The 22,801-nt window shown below is 42.9% G+C and overlaps 1 protein-coding gene across 1 annotated transcript; it reads right to left on the bottom strand.

The window, feature by feature from the left end:
• Nucleotides 1-15,856: 15,856 nt before the first annotated feature.
• On the bottom strand, nt 15,857-19,274 carry LOC147417981 (D-3-phosphoglycerate dehydrogenase 1, chloroplastic-like). Its single transcript, XM_086506672.1, has 5 exons — nt 18,574-19,274; nt 17,602-17,978; nt 17,420-17,530; nt 17,221-17,316; nt 15,857-17,119 (listed from the first exon to the last, which is right to left on the bottom strand). The coding sequence occupies exons 1-5, from the start codon at nt 19,199-19,201 to the stop codon at nt 16,451-16,453; spliced, it is 1,881 nt and encodes a 626-aa protein (XP_086362798.1). The 5' UTR covers nt 19,202-19,274; the 3' UTR covers nt 15,857-16,450.
• Nucleotides 19,275-22,801: the final 3,527 nt, after the last annotated feature.

Here is a 22,801-nt window from a genome sequence, read left to right as displayed (position 1 = left end):
TCAACACTGAGGTAGAGGTAGATGTTTTTGTAATGCCTACTAAGGGGGAGGGCTATCCACTAATTTTGGGAAGGCCATGGTTAATGGCCATGAAGGCAAAACAGGACTGGGGTACTGGCCTTCTACGCATGATCGGTAAGAAAGGGGAGACAATCTACTACGACATGAGGATTGGCAAGCAGAAGCAAATGAATCTGGAAACATCGGCAGATGAAACCACTAGCAAATCTTCCAGTTCTGAGGAGGAGACCACATCCACCGACGAAAGTGACAGTTCCATTGATGTGATAGGTATCATTATGAAGGATCCACAAAGGGTAAGCACAACTGGTGATCCATCACCAAAAGGGCAACCCAATGAAGAGGAGAGCAAATCACCTGGCCTAGGAGGAAGTAGGTTGAAGGGTATGTTGTCTACGGAATTAACACTTGAGGAGAAAGATAGTTTTTTGCAAATGTTGATGGGATTTCCTAACCTGTTCATTGATAACTATGAAAGGATCACGGGCATTACAGTGGTGGAACATCATATTAAGTTGAAGGAAGGGGTAAAACCAGTTGTGCAAAAGCTACGACGAGTGGGGGTCATACAAGAAAAGGCACTCTTGGCCGAGGTAAGGAAACTGCTTGAGGCGGGATTCATCTATCCTGTAGAAAACTCAGAATGGGTGTCACCCGTAGTGGTGACGCCTAAAAAGAATGGTAAGTGGAGGGTCTCTGTTGACTACAAACCACTAAATGCAGCTACAAAGAGAGACCACTTTCCTCTCCCTTTCTTGGATGAAATTCTGAATGAAGTAGCGGGTTTTGAATGCTATACCGTCTGTGATGGTTATACTGGATACTTTTAAATACGCATAGCCTTGGAAGATCACGCCATGGGGTTGTTTTTCATACAGGGTTATGCCATTTGGTCTCACAAATGCACCTGCCACATTCCAAAGATATGTCACATATGTTTTTCAACCGTTCTTTGGAACATCCATAAGAGTGTTCATTGATGATTTTTGTATATATAGCTCCCGTATTTCACATTTAGAAAAGGTAACTGAAGGTTTGGCCAGGTTGCAAAGCCTAGGTGGGCAATTAAATGTGGATAAATGCCACATTGGGGAGAGTAAAGTCATTCTACTAGGTCATGAAATTTCAGCAAAAGGTATCAACGCCGACCCAAGTAAGGTGTCCGCACTCATAGCCCTACCTTCACCAACGACCGCACGTCAACTGGTCTCTTTTCTACAGAAGGTGAGGTACTTAAGTAGATTCATACATCTACTATCACAACTTGTTCTACCACTGTAACAACTCACTCAAAGATCAACTTTCACTTGGGACGAGGAAAGTGAACATCACTACAACAAGGTAAAGGAGGTCTTAGCCACTCTGCCAACTATCTCACCACCTAAGTGGGATGAAAAATTCTATGTCACCTCAAGTGTTGGTGATGACTCATTGGGGGCTGTGCTACTCCAAAAGGATACGACGACATCTTTCATGAGGCCAATCTACTTCTCTAGTCGAATGATGACAGCAGGAGAGAAAGGTTTCACCCATGTGGAACACTTAGTCCTAGCTCTTAGATTTGCAACTACAAAGTTTAGGTCATATTTGCTGCCTAAGCAATTTGTGATTCTAACCACGGATGAAATATTTCCCTATGTTGTACAACACATGGATGTGTCTGCTAGAATTACTAAATGGCTAGTTCGTCTGCAAGAGTTTGACTACACGGTACAGGTAGAAAGCACGACAAGGGCAAGTTTGGGGGACTCATGACCTACCAAGTCTTTGAAGGGAAGGAGAAGCAATCTAAGGAAGGAGAAGTCCGATTACCTCCAGTACCACCGATGGTAGAAGGAGCATACTCTCTCTACTTTGATGGAGCCTACAAGCGAGCGTCCGACAAAGCAGCTGCAGGCATAGTGGTCTTTGATGACAAAGAGACAAAGGTATTTTCGTTGGGCCAATTGTTAGATTCACATTCTAACAATGAAGCTGAGTATGCAGCACTAACCAAGGGTCTACAATGGTGCGTCTCGCAAGGTGTACAACGCCTTAATGTATTTGGGGATGCTCTACTTCTGGTAAGGCAAGTAAATGGAGCATGGACATGCAAGAATCCTAGTTTAAGGACTCACTTAAGTAGTGTAAAAACCTTGTTGGGTAAGTTTGAAGAAGTTCAAATACACCATATCCCAAGGGCTCAAAACCAAGAAGCGGATGCCCTAGCAAGTAAAAGACTACAGGAAGTGGTGGTTGGAGCAATAAAACTAAAGCTCCCTCTATTTCAAGGCAGTGATGTCTTGCCTAACATCATGCATTTTTTGGAAACAGGGGAATGCCCATCAGATTTAACAAAGGGACAGAAGCAATGGCTGACGCGGAAGGCCACAAGGTATCGATTCATCAATGACGGTTTGTACTGTAAGGGTAAGGACCAAATACTCAGGAAGGTCCCTCTCTCTCAGGAAATCACGGGAGTAATTGCTAGTTGTCACAACGGGGGGGTTTGTGGTGGTCACTTTTCCCTAGACATAACAAGTAGGAAAATCTTGCAGGCAGGCTTCATATGGCCTAGCCTCAACCGTGATGTACACCACTGGTGCAAAACGTGTAAGTTGTGTCAAAAGGCCGGCACTAGGTCACTTATGCCTGAACCACAGACACCTATTCTCTCATATGGCCCATTTGAAAAATGGGGTATCGATGCCATTGGGCCATTACCTAGGGCCAACTCAGGAAAATTCTACATTATCATGAGGATCGACTACATGACTAGATGGGCAGAGGCTACAGCCACCACTAGAATCACAGCAGTAGAGGTAGCTAAATTTATCTACGATCACATATGTTGTAGGTTTGGCACACCTTTAGAGATCATCTCTGATAGAGGGCCAGGTTTTAGAGCAAACTTGGTAGGAGAATTAATGCAGAAACTACGCATTACAAGGAGACACTCTTCACCATATTACCCTCAATGTAATGGCCTAGTTGAAAAGGTAAATGGAATGGTTTCTAAAATTATTACCAAGCAGGTAAACAATCATCCTGGAGACTGGGATAAGTATCTACTACCAGCTTTATGGGCCTACAGAACTTCATTTCGTACATCCTTGGGATTCACACCGTATCATCTAGTATTTGGTAAGGAAGCAATCTTGCCCATTGAAGTGCAACTACAAAGTCTCAGAGTAATGGCAAGCCAACTTCAACAACCCAACATGCATTTGAGAGATCACATCATCAACTTGGAAAGACTGCAGCTGGACAGAGAAGAAGCAATAAATTATTATGCGGCACAAGCAGAGCATAGACGGCTTAGCTTTAACGAGCATCTCCGGAAAAAAGAATTGAAGAAAGGAATGTTGGTGCTCCGCTACGACAATCGCTTCAACACGCGCAAGGATAAGAAACTCCTGCTCCGATGGGAAGGCCCTTTCATCATCAGGAAAAAGTATGCCAATGGAAGCTACAAGCTTATGGAGGCTGATGAAAAACTTCATAAAACCAGGGTAAATGGTTGGCGACTTAAACCTTATTTTCTTCGATTTGATCGCTCCACCAATTGACATTCCAGATGAGGACACACCATCAGCCGCCACCTCCGACGATAATGATCAAACAGATGAGCTAGAGACATGAATGCCTCTAGCCAAAAGGGGAGGGCTAATGATGGGGGCTTTTCACAAGCCAAGCTCCCATACCCCTCTTCTCTCGTCCCCACCCCATGAAAACCCCCTCTTAGGGAGGGAGTGATAAAAGGCATTGGAAAAAGTAAGAAAAAAAATAAAGTATGATTATGTAAATATATGAGAAAGGTAAGATAGGCCACCTCATGCCTGCGGGGCAGCCCATCCCCACCTTGCCTCCTTTTTCTTCACTGTTGCCCCGTCGTGTGTCCATTTTTCTCTCCTCCACTCAAAAGGTCAACTCCCTCTCTCTTCCCCTTGTCCTTTCTCCTTTCTCTCTCCCCTCAAGCTACCCCACCTCTCACCAATAATGCATTCTAACTCACCAATAATGCACCCTAACTCACATGCAACTTATCCTATCTTCCAAAATAGTATACCCCACCCCCCCTTTCTCTCTCCTATCATATCCCATGACCCAAATACCCCCCTCTCTCTCTAAAGGGTGCCATGTCTCTTGTCTTGTAGCTAAATAACCTCCCCCACACTCATACACACTCAGTTTCACTGAAAAAGGTGTCCACGGACCCATCCCCACCCGGTGGTTACCTGATTTTTCTTGTGTTCACACACATCTGCACACAGATTCACCTCTGAACACACTCCCCTCTCTCCCCTCTTGTAATTACTTTATTCTCCATGTCACCTCTCACTTTTTTTCATCAACCCATCTCTCTCTCTTAGTTTCTCTCTCATGAGACTGCTGTTCTGGCACATATACACACAGCCAGACAAGTGGGGCCCACAGTCACATGGCCTATGAAGATAATGATTTCTTCATTTCTAAATTCTAGAATTTCTTTCCCCTCCACCCCTATATAAAGAGGGGTCACCATCACACTAAATACACACACAACATCACCAAAGAGTACACTATGCACTGTGTGTGTCTAGTGCACACACACACACACCCACACCATCACCATCACCGCAATCACCATGCTCGTCTTGAGCATGACCTCTACACCCTTGGGCTATGGAAGATGAAGGGCAGATAAATGAAGGATGATGGCCATAACCCTCGTGCAAGTCTTCGCCATCAGCTCCCACCTATCAGCCATGTGCTCTACCACTCTCTCCCTTCTCTTTCCCCTACCCTATGCCCCCCATTTCATCGCCTTATTCTCTAAATAAAGCTTGAGGTTTTGTGAGTATGTTTTCTTGCAATGTTTTGCCCATGTGAGGTGTGCGGAATCGCCACCTAGTCTTGTGTTTGGAGTGAGCTTGTGTATGTGTGAAGGGTGTGCGGATTCGCTATCCTTCTGTGGTGCCTAAGTACTAAGCCGTTGTCTCTCTCTCTCTCTCTCTCTCTCTCTCTCTCTCTCTCTCTCTCTCTCTCATTCCCCTTCCTCCATTACTCCCAAGCATCCATCTCTCTTGGATGAAAACTTTGTTATGGTGGTGTGTTGTTTGCGTCCTAGCCGCTCAAGCTAGGTGGTGCCCCCTGTTTGCTTTACCATGACAGGCTCGAGGCGCTCCATTCGATCCCCGGTGTCTTAGAAGCCGTTGGGGGTTCGAGGTTCGCTTTGCTCCCGTCAACGTGAAGATTAAAGAAAACTTTCCCATTAAAGTATCCACTCAACTAAAAGCTTGCTTCAAGCAACTAAAAACTCAAACTAGGTGTTCGAAATCCCACTAGTATAGCCAAGTTCCATTTGTTTTCCATTTTCCATCCTAAAAGAACAATTATCAAAAAAATTATGGCTGGCTAGACAAATCACTAGTTGACTTGATTAGGCAAGATTCTCAATACCAAAAATTCTTAACAAAATCTAAAGCAAGCCAATATGATCCTTTCTAAAGATGGCGTATCATAATGTTGTCTTAGTTAACACCAGTCTTGTAATGGGCCACAAAAGTGGCTGGAGCCAGTTTATGCGTCGATTTTAGCATAACTTTTGCGTATGACTTCTTGAGCACCTTGTCAGGATGTGTCACAACTTGCCAACCATATTAGTGTTAAAAAGCTAAAAATAGAATTCTATTTTTTGAAAATGAGCCTTTTTGTAGAAAAAGGTAAATTACTACTGCAGTTTAGCAAGCATTAAATGTTGTCAACCTTTATGTAAGCAACATAGACGTGTGATAAGCTCATTACATGCCTATTGAGGAATTTCTTAAAGAAGTTCGAGTTTATTCCCCCCTAGACAAAAGGTCTACCATTGAGTCAAAATAGTAAAATTAAAAGGTATTACTAATGGCTTCAAAAAAATTAAAACGTATTCCTAATTCAAAGATTCCCTCAACAACAACAAGAGTGATGCGCCAGTCTACAGCCTGTAGCCATAGGCAATGACGAAGCACATAGATCTGCAACAATGTTAGCTATAAAAGACGGATGCAACATTGAGAGAGAGAGAGAGAGAGAGAGAGAGAGAGAAGAAAACGCTAAAGGCAAAATAAAGAAGAGAAACACCTATTTATATGGACACAAAAGGTCTTTTGACTTCCTATCTTCATGCGTCTTTTGACTTTTCAGCTTCATGTGTCTTTTGACTTTCCACCTTCATATGTCTGTTGACTTTCAACTTTCATCTATCTTTTCACTTCCTAAACTCACCCTTCACTTATACACTTAATATGTTTTGAGAGAATTTTTATTTTTCTGAGATTGGGGAGATCTAATGAGCCACATTAGTAAAATTTTCGCATTGTATCAAATTAGTCCTAAGAGATGACCATGCAAAGACAAGCTAGTCTCTATCTATTTTCCCAAATATCTTTTATCAAGCACCAAGCTACTTATGAAATCAAAGGAGGGGAGAAAGAGCCAATTCACCGAACTTCGTCATACTAGATAACAAGTTTAGGCTCACTCACAGACTCAATCAAAGAGTAATTTTCATAATAACTAATATCTAATTCTCCTAAATGATTTTCTCATGTTAAACTGATCATTTAATATGGGGAAGTGCCAGGGGAGAAAAAGCTAGAATATTGGTTAAGCTAGCAGGCCGGCCACAGTAGGGATCCAAAGGAGGGAAAATAGGGGATCCAAAGGGGGGGCCATCTGCAAAAGAGCCATGTGCAACAATGGGCTTTAAAGACCTAAGGTTTAGCCCATTAAGACTTCCAAAATGCTAAGGTTCCAAAAATCAAAGGTTGTGTTTAATGGTTAAGCTTAGAAAAATTGGATGCTTTGTGTGTGTGTGTGTGTGTGTGTGTGTGTGTGTGTGTGTGTGTGTGTGTGTGTGTGTGTGTGTGTGTGTGTGTGTATACAAAAGTCTTCATGAATCCTACAAAGGAGGGGGCGAGGCCTTGGAAGTAGGGGATGAGAGAGAAATTCACACACACACTCACAAGCCTCCTTTACACAAAGGAAATGAGGGACACATGTCAGCTCCCTAGCCCAGATGCCCACAAGGTGTACTCAAATCCTATTGGATGGCCATGGAGGTGGACCAATGAGAATTAGGCTAGAGTAAATCTAGTTTAATTCATTTAAAACCACTTAATAAAAGAACCAATAAGAATTAAGCTCTTTAGAAGACTATTGGACAGTCTCCCAAGGGGTCCAATGAGCATTCAGCAGCCCAATGGCTTGCCTGATTCTTATTGGCCATGAGACAAAGGGGTCCAATGAGAGTTTAGTTGCATTAATTAATTACCTAAAGCTCTCACAAAAGGGGAATTAAGGGGGACACATGTCAGAAGGCTATCACTTATGCTGCGTAAGTTTCATTGGCTAAGCCTGGCATGGACCAATGGGATGCCTGCATGAGTAAAATGGAAGAGGGGTCGGCCAAGAGAGAGAGGGACCTGAATTTTCAAAGGATCATCTCACAAACTCACACAAAAGCTCATGTGTGAAGCAAGAAGACTCTCTCTCTCATTCTCAAGCTTTAATGAAAAGCTTATCACCTACTCCAAACACCAACAACTCTTGGCTTTGTGATGCAAATCCAACCAAGAGCCAAGCTTCAATGCATGCTCATCTCCTCTACCATGCTAATTACTAAGCTATGCTATGCTAATATGAGTGATTATGTGAGGAAATGTACATCTTTCTAGTAAGACTACTTCTTCCTCTAAATCTACTCTCATACCCCACTAGATCTCACCATCTTCGAAGCTGTGTGAGGTCTTGGGTCTAAGACCGTGAGGGAATTGATGTGTTTTATAAGTGTTTTGCTTAGTGCTTGAAGCTTCCTTCTTCATTGCACTAGATAATATTGCAGGAACACAAACAATTGTATTGTAAAATGTCTCTCTTGATGGGAGAAACCCATAATACAAAGCCTTTTGGAGGGGGAACGGGCTCCATGTAAATCCGGTCCTCAACTGTTGTCAATAGCTTAACTTCTCTCTCTTTTAAAGTATTGTTCATGCTATCTAACTAGGTGTTATGCTTTTTGTTGCTCTCTCCACCCAAGCATTCTTGTTATGCTCATTAGGAACCTATTCTAATGAAATGCTCACTATGTTCATGCTATTTTCCGTTACACACAAGTTACTAGGCCATTAAATGTTACATTGGTATTAGAGCATAAGGTTTCTCTTTTCTTGCTCAAGAAGGAAGCTCCTCAAGCCAGCCATAAATGGTTGGTATTATTAATTGCAATTGAGTAAGTAGAATAGGGATTTTTCAGCCCTGCAGTGAGCCTGCCTTCGTGCAGATAACGGGGCATCACCGTCGAGAGCTATGGTCTTAATAGTGGAGTCCTACGGGGCTTGGCTACGGCTTAACCACTATTGAGCTATTAGAAGCTTGACAGGAGCCGGTGTTGTTTTGGTGTTGAACGACCTTCTCTTCTATTCCTTGTAATTAATGGTATTCGAGCCACAAGTACAGTAGCTTGAGTGCTTTTTCTAAAGGGTTAAAGAGGAGTAACAACTAGAACTTGAAGTGCCAAATTACACCTAAAAAAGATACACCTAAAAGTTGTTAGAATGGCTAAAAATAGTCAAGAGAGTGAAATTAATGTTGATAGCTTTGATTTTGCTAATGAGCAAGCTACTAATGATGCCCCTATGCTTGTTAACTATCTTGTTTCTAGGCTTCAACAAGCCATGGGCAATCCATCCCTCCAAAGTGAAGTGCAACAGCAGCTTCGTGCTCATGGGATTCTCCAAACTTCCCACCGGGACGAGAGTACCTAGAAAGCCTCCTTGCGAGACTCCCAAAAGAGGCATCTCTCCGATGAGGATCCATACGAAGGGCTCAAAATTTTTCTTCTTGATAATGCATCTCCTGCCCAAAGGAGAGTTCAAGAGCCCCCACCGAAGGAACGAGAAAGAAGTGTCTCCTGCCACCTCGACAGAGATGGCTCCATGAAGACGACGGGCTAAACGCTCTCCATCACCTCCAAAACAGAGAAGACCATCGCACACTTCTCCACACCATAATTCAAAGAGGGATGACAAAATGCAAGAGAAGAAAAAGGCGAGAAAGAGGACACCCTCTTCTCCATCTTCTTCATCCTCTTCCTCTTATGAAAGTGATGGTGCAGAAAAAAAAGATCAAGGCAAGAAAAAGGCGAGAAAGAGGTCACCCTCTTCTCCATCTTCCTCAAATTCTTCATCTTCTGAAGAAAGCGATGGTGCAACTTTTGAACCATCAAAAAGAAGATGCCATAGGAAATCCTATGCCGCATGGAAGAGGTCGTCCAAGCTCAAGAAGTTCAAAGAGGGAGGAAAGAGCATCTCTTTCCTTACCTACGATGGCACCTTTGGTGCTACGGACAAAGTCTTGGCCTTTATCGAACGATTTGATGCGGCGTTTGGAGATGAGGGCTTTCACGGAGTCCTCTAAGCTACGCCATGTAGCTATGCACTTTCAAAAGTCCGTCAAGCAATGGTGCTCTAGCCTACGGGCCAACGGTGAAGCTCCACGAACATGGAAAGCTTTAAGAGCTTTTATTATAAAGCAGTTTTTGGCCACCGATGCCAAAGACAAAGTACTCACCAATGGTGAAGTTTGAAGCTCTCTCTCCCTACGAATCCATTCACAATAGTATGTAGACAAGTTTTGGGACTTACATCTCAAAGCCACTATCTTCAAAAAGATGGATTTTGGAGAGCAAAAACTATGGTGGCTTCTCGAATCAATTTCCAAACAGGGGCTAAGAGAAATTATAAGCCCACGAAAAACAAGGGTTCCAATGAGCCTAAGGGGAAGGACAATGTTTAAAAGTATCCTAAGGGCAATTCCAACAAAGCTAAGGAGAAGGGAGTTTACAAAGTCAACAACAAACTCTCTCCTAAAGAGCTTGAGCGTTATCGCAAGGATAGCCGTTGTTTCAACTGCGGCGAGCAAGGGCATGCGTACCGCGCTTGTCCCCAAAAGAACACCCGCTATGAGCCTCCTAGCGCTACCTTGGTCGAAATCCAAGAAGAGGAAGCTCACCACAAAGGATTTCCTCTATGCCATGCTAGGGGAAAGGTAAGAGAACATGATGCTTTTATTCTCTTTGACCCTAGTTCTACTCACAATTTCATATCCACAGAGTTGGCCACCAAGCTAGGTATACAAGCTTACGAGATGGGAGATGTCCTACCTGCAGATGGTGCTTTCAAGGGGCAAGAAACTTCAGTCACTCCCTTACTCGGGAAATTGAGGCTCCATGTCCAAAGCTATGTGGACAAAGAGGACTTCTTTATCTCTCCTCTCAAGCACGAGGATGTAATCCTAGGGGCACCATGGTTTGATTGCATGGCTGCTAATGTTAAATTCCCTGAAAGGAGAATCTACTTTAGGTTCAAGGAAAAAGATATGCACATAGATGTTAAAGAAATGGGTAACACCATACCCATTGTACATACGTAAGCTTTCAATAAGGCAATAAAGAGCTCTATTTTCGTGTACATGATTTTTGTTAAAGATTCTCAAAATGAACCTAATGCTTTAGCAAAAGAAAATATAAACAATCACAAGGAATTAGAGTTATCCAATTTTCTCAAGGGGTTTCAAGATGTCTTTATTGACGATATCCCTTGTGAACTAGCTCCTAAACGAGGAAATGATGACCATGCAATTTTCCAAGAAGTTCACCGCCTAATAAACCTCCTTATAGAGTTTCTCAAGCTCCATAAGAGGAGGCAAGTGCATGAGTTAGTTGAGAAGGGCATGGTTAAGCCTAGCTCATCTCCATTTTTCTCACTTGTGCTACTAGTGTAAAAGAAAGACGTCACATATCGTATGTGTGTCGACTATAGAGGACTAAATAGGATCACTATCAAGAATAGGTTCCCGTTCCACGGGTAGAAGACCTATTTGATAAGCTACAAGAGTCCACCTACTTCAATAGGATTGACCTAAAAAGTGGCTATCATCAAATAAGGATAGTTGATCAAGACATTGTAAAGACCGCATTTCGCACTACGTTTGGTCATTACGAATATATTGTCATGCCTTTTGGCTTGACCAATGCACCAGCTACATTCAACCGCTTGATGAAGAAGCTATTCATGCCTCACCAAACCTTTACTAGAGTGTTCTTTGATGATATTATCATCTGCTCTAGTTCACTAGATGAACACAAGCAACACCTCCAAGTAATATTTCAAGCCTTAAGAGAGAGAATAAACTTTATGTAAATTGAAAGAAAAGTGAGTTTTTTCTTACAAGAGATTCAGTAATTAGGTCACAGTATCTCTCAAGATCGCATCCAAATGGATCCATCAAAGTTAGAGGTAATAAAAGGATGGCCTAAACAAAGGAATCTTCATGAACTAAGAAGCTTTATAGGTATGTGTGTATACTATAGACGCTTCATAGAAAAGTTCTCATAAATTGCAGGACCATTACATGACCTAACAAAGAAAAACGTTAGGTATACATGGTCTGCCAAGGAGAACAATGCTTTCAAAAAGCTTAAAGAAAAGCTTATCTCTCAACCTATGCTTACACTACCAGATCTCTCAAAGCCATTTGAGGTCCAATGTGATGCTTGTGGTCATTGCCTTGGAGCTGTTTTGCTCCAAGAAGGGCACGCCATAGCCTATGAAAGTCGAAGGCTCGGCCATGTTGAGCCAACTCTAGGCATATATGAAAAGGGACTCCTCGGAGTTCTACATGCCTTAGACTCATGCAAGCACTTTTTATTGGGAACTCCTTTCATTCTGCGAACGGATCACCAAAGTCTTGAGTACTTCATGACGCAAACCAAGCTCTCTACCAAAAAAATGAGGTGGGCAATTTTTCTTTAGCAATTTCATTTTCATATTTCTCACATTGCTGGCAAGCATAATCAAGTAGCCGATGCACTCTCAAGAGGGCAGAGAGTGAGTGCGGTTTCCATTAGCAACTCGCAATGATCTATCTTTTCTATGATAGATGAGTATGCTATTGATCCCGATTTTAGAGATGTGATTTCAGCCCTTGCACTAGGGAAGAAAGAGGAACCATTTACTTTACAAGATGGTTATCTTCTCTATGGCAATAGACTATGCGTTACTAACTCACTACGTGAGAAAGTAATGTATGAATCTCATGCTCCTCCTTATGCGGGGCATATAGGGATTCAGTCTATCCTAAAGGGGATTGAAACATATTTCTATTGGCCTACCATGAAAGCAAAGATACAAGAGTATGTTTCTAAATGTGTGGTATGCCAAAAGACGAAGTTTGATAGAGGGAAGCAACTTGGATTGCTTCAACCTTTGTCAATCCCTAATTCACCATGAGAGAGCATATCCATGGATTTTATCTTTGGATTGCCTAAGTCTATCCATGGAAATACGATAGTAAACAGGTTCAGTAAACAAGCTCATTTTATACCTGTCAAAAAGACTATCAAAGCCCATCAAATGGCAACCCTATTCATTTCACAAATCTTCAAGTACCATGGCTTGCCAATGTCCATAGTGTTGGATAGAGATCCTAGAATGACCAGTAATTTCTGGAAGGGTCTCTTTGAGAATTTATGGACAAGGCTACACTTCTCTTCGGCCTATCACCCGCAAACGGATGGCCAAAGTGAAATAGCTAACCTAATAATCCTTGATCTACTAAAAGCCTATGTAATGGAAGTAGATCAAAGGTCCCAATGGCAGAAGTACTTATCCTTAGTGGAGTATGCCTACAATAACATTGTACATATTTCAACGGGAAAAGCACCTTTCGAGGTAATAGAGAGAAGAATCAAAAAGTCCACTACTACTCAAAGTACACAGGAAGATCTTCATTGATGAGTATAGCCGAGACCTACAAGAATCTTTCCAAAAGATTAAGGATGCTATCTCTATCTCGCAGCAAAGGCAAAAGGCTGCTGTTGATAAGCACAGAAGAGCCCAAGCTTTTAAAGAAAATGATTGGGTCTTACTTAAATTTTCCAAGGCTCGATTAAGGCACATGACGAGCAAGAATCCTACGGGACACCAAAAGTACTATGCTAAGTTAGCAAAAAGGTATTATGGTCCCTTCCATATTCTTAGGCCAATCAATGAGATGGCCTATCAATTCAAGTTGTCCAGCCATTGACTCATACACAATGCTTTCCATGTGAACCTACTAAAGCCTTATAAAGGAGAGCCACCTCAAGAACCAACTATTGAAGACCCACCGGAGATGGAGGACCAAGAAGAGGAGCTGCAATCCGAATCCATTCTCGGACATGAAGACAAGGTACTAAGAGGCGGTAAGACTATCTGATGATATCTTATTAAGTTTAAGAATTATCATTTTGAAGATGCTAGATGAATGCAAGGCATACAATTAAAGGATAACCTAAACCTTGTCAATACTTACAATGCTTCCCTAGAGTAAGCAAATGTACAAATGTTTAAAATGAACAAAGTTTTTGTCTTATAAGACTCTCTTTTTCTTTATTGTGCACAAATGTGAAGTAGTATGCATGCTTAGATCAAGTTTTTGAAACGACGTCTCCCAAACACCAAGTAGAGCTTGTCACTCTACTATGAAAGATTGATACGACTAATGTGCAGACATGCTTGCGGCAGCTTAGACTCTCAAGCGCCAAATGGATTAGTCATCCATTCTGGAACGATGTCGTAGGATAACATAGGGATCCTCTACCCAGAAAAAGAACTAATGAATAGGCTTTATCTTCTCTACCCCATAGTCGAGGACGACTATGATTTCAAGAGAGAGGTAATGTCATAATACCTAATATCTAATTCTCCTAAATGATTTTCTCATGTTAAACTGATCATTTAATATGGGGAAGTGCCAGGGGAAAAAAAACTAGAATATTGGTTAAGCTGACAGACCGGCCACAGTAGGGATCCAAAGGAGGGAAAATAGGGATCAAAGGGGGGGGCATTTGCAAAAGAGCAAGGTGCAACAATGGGCTTTAAAGACCCTAAGGTTCAACTCATTAAGACTTCCAAAATGCTAAGGTTCCAAAAATCAAAGGTTGTGTGCAATGATTAAGCTTTAAAAAATTGGATGCTTTGTGTGTGTGTGTGTGTGTGTGTGTGTATGTGTGTGTGTGGAAAAATCTTCATGTATCCTACAAAGGAGGGGCGAGCCCTGCAAGTAGGGAATAAGAGAGAAATCACACAAACACTCATAAGCCTCCTTTACACAGAGGGAATGAGAGACACATGTCAGCTGCCTAGCCCAGATGTCCACAAGGTATACTCAAATCCTATTGGATGGCCATGGAGGTGGACCAATGAGGATTAGGCTAGAGTAAATCTAGTTTAATTAATTTAAAACCACTTAATAAAAGAACCAATAAGAATTAAGCTCTTTAAAAGACTATTGGACAATCTCCCAAGGGGTCCAATGAGCATTCAGTAGCCCAATGGCTTGCCTAATTCTTATTGGCCAGGAGACAAAGGGGTCCAATGAGAGTTTAGTTGCATTAATTAATTCCCTAAAGCTCTCACAAAAGGGGAAAGGGACACATGTCAGAGGGCTATCACTTATGCTGCTTAAATTTCATTGGCTAAATTTGGCATGGCCCTATGGGGTGCCTCTTTGAGTGAAGTGGAAGAGGGGTCGACCAAGAGAGAGGGGGGGGCTAAATTTTCAAAGGATCTATCTCACACACTCACACAAAAGCTCATGTGTGAAGCAAGAAGACTCTCTCTCTCTCTCCTTCTCAAGCTTTAGTAGAAAGCTTATCACCTATTCCAAGCTTGTGAGAAGGGAAGTCTACACCAACAACTCTTGGCTTTCTGATGCAAATTCAATTAAGAGCCAAGCTTTAATGCATGCTCTTCTCCTCTACCATGCTAATTACTAAGCTATGCTATGCTAACATGAGTGATTTTGTGAGATGTACATCTTTCTCGTAAGTCGACTTCTTCTCCCTCTCAATCTACTCTCATACCCTTTTAGCTCACCATCTGCAAAGGTGTGTGAGGTCTTGGGTCTGAGACCGTGAGGGAATTGATGTTGTGTTTTATAAGTGTTTTGCTTAGTGCTTGAAGCTTCCATCTTCATTGCAGTAGCTAGTATTGAAAGAACACAAAGGATTGTGTTGTAAATGTCTCTCTTGATGGGAGAAACCCATAATACAAAGCTTTTTGGAGGGGGGGAACCTACTCCACGTAAACCGGGTCCCCAACTGTTGTCAATATCTTAATTTCTCTCTCATTTGAAGTATTGTTCATGCTGTCGAACTAGGTGTTATGCTTTGTGTTGCTCTCTCCACCCAACCACTCTTGTTGAGCTTATTAGGAACCTATTCTAGTGAAATGCTCACTATGTTCATGCTATTTTCCGCTACACACAAGTTACTAGAGACTACTAAATGTTACAATAATTCACAAGATAAGGTCAAGTGGAATTAGGAGAAAATATAATTTTTCTTCAGTTATCAAAGATTTTAGTGGGAACTCAGAGACACTGAAATATTCCTTCAGGTACCTCAAGCCTGTAAGATTCGCTTGAATCACTCAAGGGATGTAGGCCTAGCAATAAAGACGAAGGGCTTCAAGCACAATTGTTATGGTTCACCCTTTGTAACATGTGGGTGTAGGTGTAGGCACAACACAGTAAAACCAGCTGAAGCAAAGCATCAGATTGCCAAAAAAAATGATTTGTTTGAATCAGGGCAAAATAATTGAGAGAGACCAGTCGTTGGGGTACCAAGGCAACACTACTCTTTCTGCCATAAAAACTTGTTTCATGATAGGGAGAGGACCACATAGCAGCTCAAAGACTTCATTTCTAATCATGAGAATGCAGACAAGACAAGACAAACCAGCAAACTTCAATTCCTCAAAATTTTAACTCTCTAGACTGAACAGGCGTCTACAATAATACACAACCAGTTTCCAATAAGCAACCAAATTAGACATAATCTTGCAAATTCACAACAAACAACAACCATGACAGCCTGTCCAAAGCAGCAGAAGAGCTGAATCATCACCTTTATCTGCACTTGGGACAGCAGCTTATACAAATTCTGCTCACAACATCAGTACCCAAGAGTAGATGTAGGTTTGGACAGAGTTGCTTTGTGATAAGAATTTACCTAGTAAACCAATAAGCTGAGTTCCATCACACTCCTGAGGAGATGAGCGACGCAGATCACTCAAAGCTATTATCGTATACAGCTGATGTCTCTAAGAGCAAGATAACTTGTTAGTATGAGCACATTTGACTCGAGAAGTGCCTGTTGTACTTTATTACCAAAAATGGGCTGACCTCTCAGTCCTTGGCTTCTCCGACTTTGTAAAGATATATATCCCTCAAAGAATAATAGGACTCCACAAGAATGAATGGCGGCTTTAGTATCTAGTTGGCCAGGCACATTGTGTAGTCAGTATTTTATTCAGCGAAACTTGCTAGCCTACCTAAAAGCTCTCGTACCGAATGCTGCATCACAGGATTTACTGAGTGAGCATCACAGCTTAAGATACACCAACTCTTCCACAGCAGGAATGCTTCCTATCTTCTTCAGTGCCATTTGGGTAGGTTCATCATCAACCCCGATCGCCATCACAGCTTTCTTTCGCGGCGCTGTCCTTCCCACACTCATGAAGCTAATGTTTATGTTTTCTTCCCCTAACACGTTGCCCACATTCCCAATCATCCCCGGCTGATCCACTTGCCGACACAGAATGACACTTCCTTCCAAGCTGATATCAACATCAAAACCACCCACCTTTGACAGATATGGGATCCCATCTTTCACCTTGCCTTCTAAGGCAATTTCACCAGAATCAGAAAGAGCACTAGCAAATTTAGACTCCACATGAGCAATCTTGACCTCGATAGTTTCAAGAGGGATCTCTGGTGAGCCATCAGAAAGCTGCCGCTCCTCAGTGATCTTCAACCCCCGTTGTTTTGCAATAAAATCTGCATTGACCAAGTTAATGAACGCACTGGAAATGGGCTCAATCAAGCCCTTGGTGATCATCGCTCGGAGCAATCGAGTGTCCAAGTCATCATCAGCACGCGCTGAGGAGTACGAAACCTTGACATTCTTCACTCCACTGCCAGCTACAAGCTGGATGGCAAGCCTGCCAAGCCTCTCCGCCAATAACACATACGGAGCAAGTTCCGTGAGCACCTGAACAGAGCAAGGAGGTAATACTTAGATGGATCATTTCATCCCAGACATTCTGTAATAGAACAGCTCAATAAAAAGAAAATCTTAAGCAAAGAGCATACCTCTTGAGGTACCATAGGTGCATTCACAGCTGTAGCTGCAAGCTCCCCTTGCAATGCGCCAACCACAGCCTCCGCAATTTCGACAGCGACACCCTCCTGTCCACCTCAAGAAAGCAAATGAGAACACACCAACAACACACAGCCATGTTACATCCCACATATGACTATATGTTCTTTCCAAACATTATTATAGAAAAACCTGAGCCTCCACGGTGCTTGCTCCAAGATGAGGTGTCACTGTAACCTTCTCATGAGCTACCAGCTTATTGTCTGGCTTAGGTGGCTCCTCAGTGAACACATCCAATGCAGCCTGTTGCCAATTCAAATCAATCGCTCTGCAAGTACAAAACCACAAGCCTGATTGATTAAACAAATGCTTACCTGGGCAACAATCCCACTATCAAGTGCTTGCACAAGTGCTTCTTCATCAATAACGCCCCCTCGAGCTACATTGATGATACGCACACCTTTCTTACATTTGGCAAAGCTCTGTGTATTAAATATCTTGTTTGTCGTAGCAGTCAAGGGCATGTGCAACGAGAGGAAATCCGAGCGAGCCAAAGCCTCATCGAAAGAAACTAGATCCACCCCAATAGCACGGGCTCTGTCCGCAGATGCATAAGGATCGTGGGCGATAACAGTCATCCCAAGCCCTTTGGCTCTCCTCGCCACCTCAGACCCTACTTTGCCAAAACCCATTACACCCAAGGTTTTGCCAACAAGTGAGACACCTGTGTACTTGTTTCGCTGCCATTTACCTGCACAAAATTTAGACCATGAATATAAAAAACAAATATGAGAAACCAAACATCACTGCACGGGAAGGCCCATTTCAGCCCATGCACACTATGCTCACCAAACAGCAGGATCCACCTCTGCATGCCTTGGCCTTGCCTGATATGAAAAAAAATATAACTTTTTTGACCCGAGAAGTGAAGCAAATTGAGGAAGATAATGATTCACATCCTTTAATTTGTCTCACACAAAAGCTATAATTGGACATCGCGAGGTGGCTTCATGAATTAAGCATGAGTTTCTAAGCACATTGTTCCGGAGTAATCAGCTCACTAATGCATAAGCCCTAGTCTTGAAAAATCAGAGGTAGTGGAGATGTTTAGTGCACAGGTAACCATGGAATATCCTACAGACACCTCATAATCAGCATCAAATATTCCTACTTGTATTGCTGCGTCAGGAAACTAAAAAACCACACACTAATTGGGTTGAAGCTAATCAAAAGTGCACCTCAAAAGAATGCAAACTCCTCAAACCGAAAATGGTAGAGAATGATTGTCATATTATGAAATGGACAGCTTTATTTAAAATAACGTGAAGCATCTGCAAAGACCTCACCTGCTTTGAGGGAAGCACTGGCCTGTGAAATGTTGCGAGCCATGGCAGCCAGGAGAGCAATGCCATGTTCAGCAGCAGCAACCGTATTCGCCGTAGGAGCATTTACCACAAGGCAACCAAATTCAGTGGCGGCCTGGAGATCCACATTGTCAATGCCTACACCCGCCCTGCCTACAACCTTGAGGCGGCCCTTAGAGGCCTCGAAAACTTCGCGGGTCACCTTGGTACCGCTACGCACAATGAGGGCATCGCAGAGGGAGATCTTGGCGCAGAGATCCTCAGGGGTGAGGTTGTACGAGGTGTCCACGTTAGCAACTTTCCGGAGCAGCTCAAGCCCACCCTCACCGAGCTTCTCGGCGACCAAGATAGTAGGTAGGGCATGTACTTCGGTGGGGGAAGTGGTAGCTGCGGGAACGGGGGGAGTCTTGGTGGACACAGCTGCAGCAATAGGGGAAACGGGGAAATGGGGGAGATTAGCGGAGATCCGGCAGGTGGAGAGCGCCTGGGGAGCTCGGCGAAGAGAGAGTGAGGGTCGATCTGTACCATGGAAGAGAGAAGAGAGGCTGCTAAGGCGTGTGGGAGGGGCTTGCTGCGCAGCTTGAAAGTGGGCAGGAGCAGCGGCCGCCATAGCCAAGAAGGTTTTCTATGCGCGGCGTTACACGGCTCCTGTGCAAACCGAAAAGGAAGCCAATTGCAGAAAAGCGCGAATAGGGCACATTCTCCAAATGGGTTCGTGCCTTCAAATATCTTGCTTCCACGTGGCACGCTGCGTCACCATCAGATTAGATTTCCCATCCGACGGTGTCAATTCGCTGTTTTTTTTGAACCTTCACCCACTACTTTGCCATTGTAACAAGGTGTAAGAGTAGATGATAGCTCACCATTGCCAGCCCTACGTTACTTAAAACACGGTGCCCCTAATTAGGAACCAAGCGAAGCCCATGCTGAGATGTCGTGGCTTTATTCGCCGCAATAGAAAGCAAAAGATGGCCACAAGTTGCTTGCTCGCACAACTTCGGCCAGGAAAGCATATGAGAGGATTTGAACCTTGCCACCCAACGTGAAAGGCGGAGCCTTTACCCGTTCGCTAAGAGGAAGTCCCAATTTTTTTATAATGTTCTATTATGACAACAAAATTCTAGCCACAATTGTGAAACAATGTTGGGCCCGTCTCAATGTGACAGGGGACTTAGGGGCCTTTCTACCCCCAAAAAATAACACTATAATGCTCTAGTATAGTGGCAACGCCAAACAATTGGTTCAGTGGTTAGCGTGGTTGGAAGGAAATTGTGACCTTAGGATGAAGGGTTCAATCAGTGTTGGCTATGACGACTCTAAATACCACCTCAGAATCATGTATATGGTACCCACCATTTATACCTGCATATTGTGAAGAAATTGTCGTTCCCGTTGCGTCTTTATTGTAGATAAAACGGCGCCGCCTTCGGTGTCGACATGACCCCTCTTACCCTCATAAGCACAAACGAGCCCAAGCCTTTAAAGAAAATGATTGGGTCTTACTTAAATTTCCCAAGGCTCAATTAAGGCACACGACGCGCAAGAATCCAGCGGGACACCAAAAGTACTATGCTAAGTTAGCAAAAAGGTACTATGGTCCCTTCCAGATTCTTAGACCAATCAATGAAATGGCCTATCAACTCAAGTTGCCCAGCCATTGACTCATACACAATGTTTTTCATGTGAGCCTACTAAAGCCTTACAAAGGAGAGCCACTTCAAGAACCAACTATTGAAGACCCACCGGAGATCGAGGACCAAGAAGAGGTGTTGCAGGCCGAGTCCATTCTCCGACATGAAGACAAGGTATTAAGAGGCGGTAAGACTATCCGACGATATCTTATCAAGTTTAAGAATTATTCTTTTGAAGATGCTAGATGAATGCAAGGCATACAATTAAAGGATAACGTAAACCTTGTCAATGCTTACAATGCTTCCCTAGAGTAAGCAAACGTACAAATGTTTAAAATGAACAAAGTTTCTATCTTATAAGAGTCTCTTTTTCTTTATTGTGCACAAATGTGAAGTAGTATGCATGCTTAGAATCAAGTTTGCGGAGACGACGTCTCCCAAACACCAAGTAGAGCTTATCACTCTACTATGGAAGATTGATACAACTAATGTGCAGACATGCTTGCGGCAGCATTAGGCTCTCAAGCACCAAATGGATTAGTCATCCATTCTGGAATGATATCGTAGGGTAAGATAGGGATCCTCTACCCGCTAGAAAAAGGACTAATGAATAGGCTTTATCTTCTCTATCCCATAGTCGAGGACCACTATGATTTCAAGAGAGAGCTAATGTCATGATAACTAATATCTAATTCTCCTAACTGATTTTCTCATGTTAAAATGATCATTTAATATGGGGAAGTGCCAAGGGAGAAAAAGCTAGAATATTGGTTAAGCTGACAGACCAGCGACAGTAGGGATCCAAAGGAGGGAAAATAGGGATCCAAAGGGGGGGGGGGGGGGGGGGGGGGGGGGGGGGGCATCTCCAAAAGAGCAATGTGCAACAATGGGCTTTAAAGACCCTAAGGTTCAACCCATTAAGACTTCCAAAATGCTAAGGTTCCAAAAATCAAAGGTTGTGTTTAATGGTTAAGCTTAGAAAAATTGGATGCTTTGTGTGTGTACAAAAAAGTCTTCATGACTCCTACATAGGAGGGGCGAGCCCTGTAAGTAGGGCATGAGAGAGAAACACACACTCACAGGCTCCCTTTACACAAAGGGAATGAGGGACACAAGTCAGCTCCCTAGGCCAATTGCCCACAAGGTGCACTCAAATCCTATTGGATGGCCATGGAGGTGGACCAATGAGAATTAGGCTAGAGTAAATCTAGTTTAATTCATTTAAAAACACTTAATAAAAGAACCGATAAGAATTATTCTCTCTAGAAGACTATTGGACAGTCTACTAAGGGGTCCAATGAGCATTCAGCAACCCAATGGCTTGCCTGATTCTTATTGGCCAGGAGACAAAAGGGTCCAATGAGATTTTAGTTGCATTAATTGATTACCTAAAGCTCTCCAAGGGGAAAGGGGGACACATGTCAGAAGGCTATCACTTATGATTCTTAAATCCTATTGGCTAAGCCTGGAGAGGTCCAATGCGATGCCAGCAAGAGGATTTAGCAAGAGGGGTCGACCAAGAGAGAGGGGGGCCTGATTTTTCAAAGGCATTATTCCACACACACTCACTCTAGCTCATGTGTGAAGCAAGAAGACTCTCTCTCTCCTTCTCAAGCTTTAATGGAAAGCTTATCATCTACTCCAAGCTTGTGAGAAGGGAGGCCTACACCAACAACTCTTGGCTTTGTGATGCAAATCCAACCAAGATCCAAGCTTCAATGCATGCTCATCTCCTCTACCATGCTAATTACTAAGCTATACTATGCTAATATGAGTGATTATGTGAGGAGATATACATCTTTCTTGTAAGACTACTCCTTCTTCCTCTCTATCTACTCTCATACCCTGCTAGCTCTCACCATCTTTGAAGGTGTGTGAGGTCTTGGGTTTGAGACAGTGAGGGAATTGATGTTGTGTTTTATAAGTGTTTGCTTAGTGCGTGAAGCTTCGATCTTCATTGCACTAGCTAGTTATTGAAGGAACACAAAGAATTGTATTGTAAAATGTCTCCCTTGATGGGGGAAACCTATAATGCAAAGCCTTTTGGAGGGGGACCGGCTCCATGTAAATCCGGTCCTCAACTGTTGTCAATAGCTTAATTTCTCTCTCTTTTGAAGTATTGTTCATGCCTACCTAACTAGGTGTTATGATTTTTGTTGCTCTCTCCACCCAAGCACTCTTGTTATGCTCATTAGGAATCTATTCTAATAAAATGCTCACTATGTTCATGCTATTTCCCGCCACACACAAGTTACTAGGCCATTAAATGTTACACCATATGAGGACTTGCACAACTAATGTGCGTATCTGTGAACACATGGCACAAAACCAAGCATTGTCGAACTTAGAGACAATGCTTCAACAGTATAGAAAGAGGCTCTCAGATTACTCTGGAATGCCCCAAGTGGATCGCACATCCTCGTCTCTAGTTGACACCCTCAATTCTTAGAGGGGATCTACGGTTGAAAATCGGCATCGCTTGTCGGTGAAGATTACAACCGTTGATCCCAGATGTGAACTCGATGTAAACCAGATGTAAACTCGGACGAACTAGTTGTGAAGTTGCATGTAAACTAGAT

This window comes from Adiantum capillus-veneris, chromosome 30 (genome assembly GCF_014529385.1).
Source record: "Adiantum capillus-veneris isolate H3 chromosome 30, ASM1452938v2, whole genome shotgun sequence".
Lineage (NCBI taxonomy): Eukaryota > Viridiplantae > Streptophyta > Polypodiopsida > Polypodiales > Pteridaceae > Adiantum > Adiantum capillus-veneris.
Note: the sequence above shows the minus strand (reverse complement) of the source record. Positions and strands in the feature narration are given on the sequence as shown.

Coding starts and splice junctions, on each gene's coding strand:
- LOC147417981 (XM_086506672.1), bottom strand. CDS start 19,201: ATGGCGGCCGCTGCTCCTGCCCACTTTCAAGCTGCGCAGCAAGCCCCT. Junction 17,979..18,573: donor CAGTGCTTCCCTCAAAGCAG/GTGAGGTCTTTG, acceptor AATTTTGTGCAG/GTAAATGGCAGCGAAACAAG. Junction 17,120..17,220: donor CACCTATGGTACCTCAAGAG/GTATGCTCTTTG, acceptor TGCTCTGTTCAG/GTGCTCACGGAACTTGCTCC.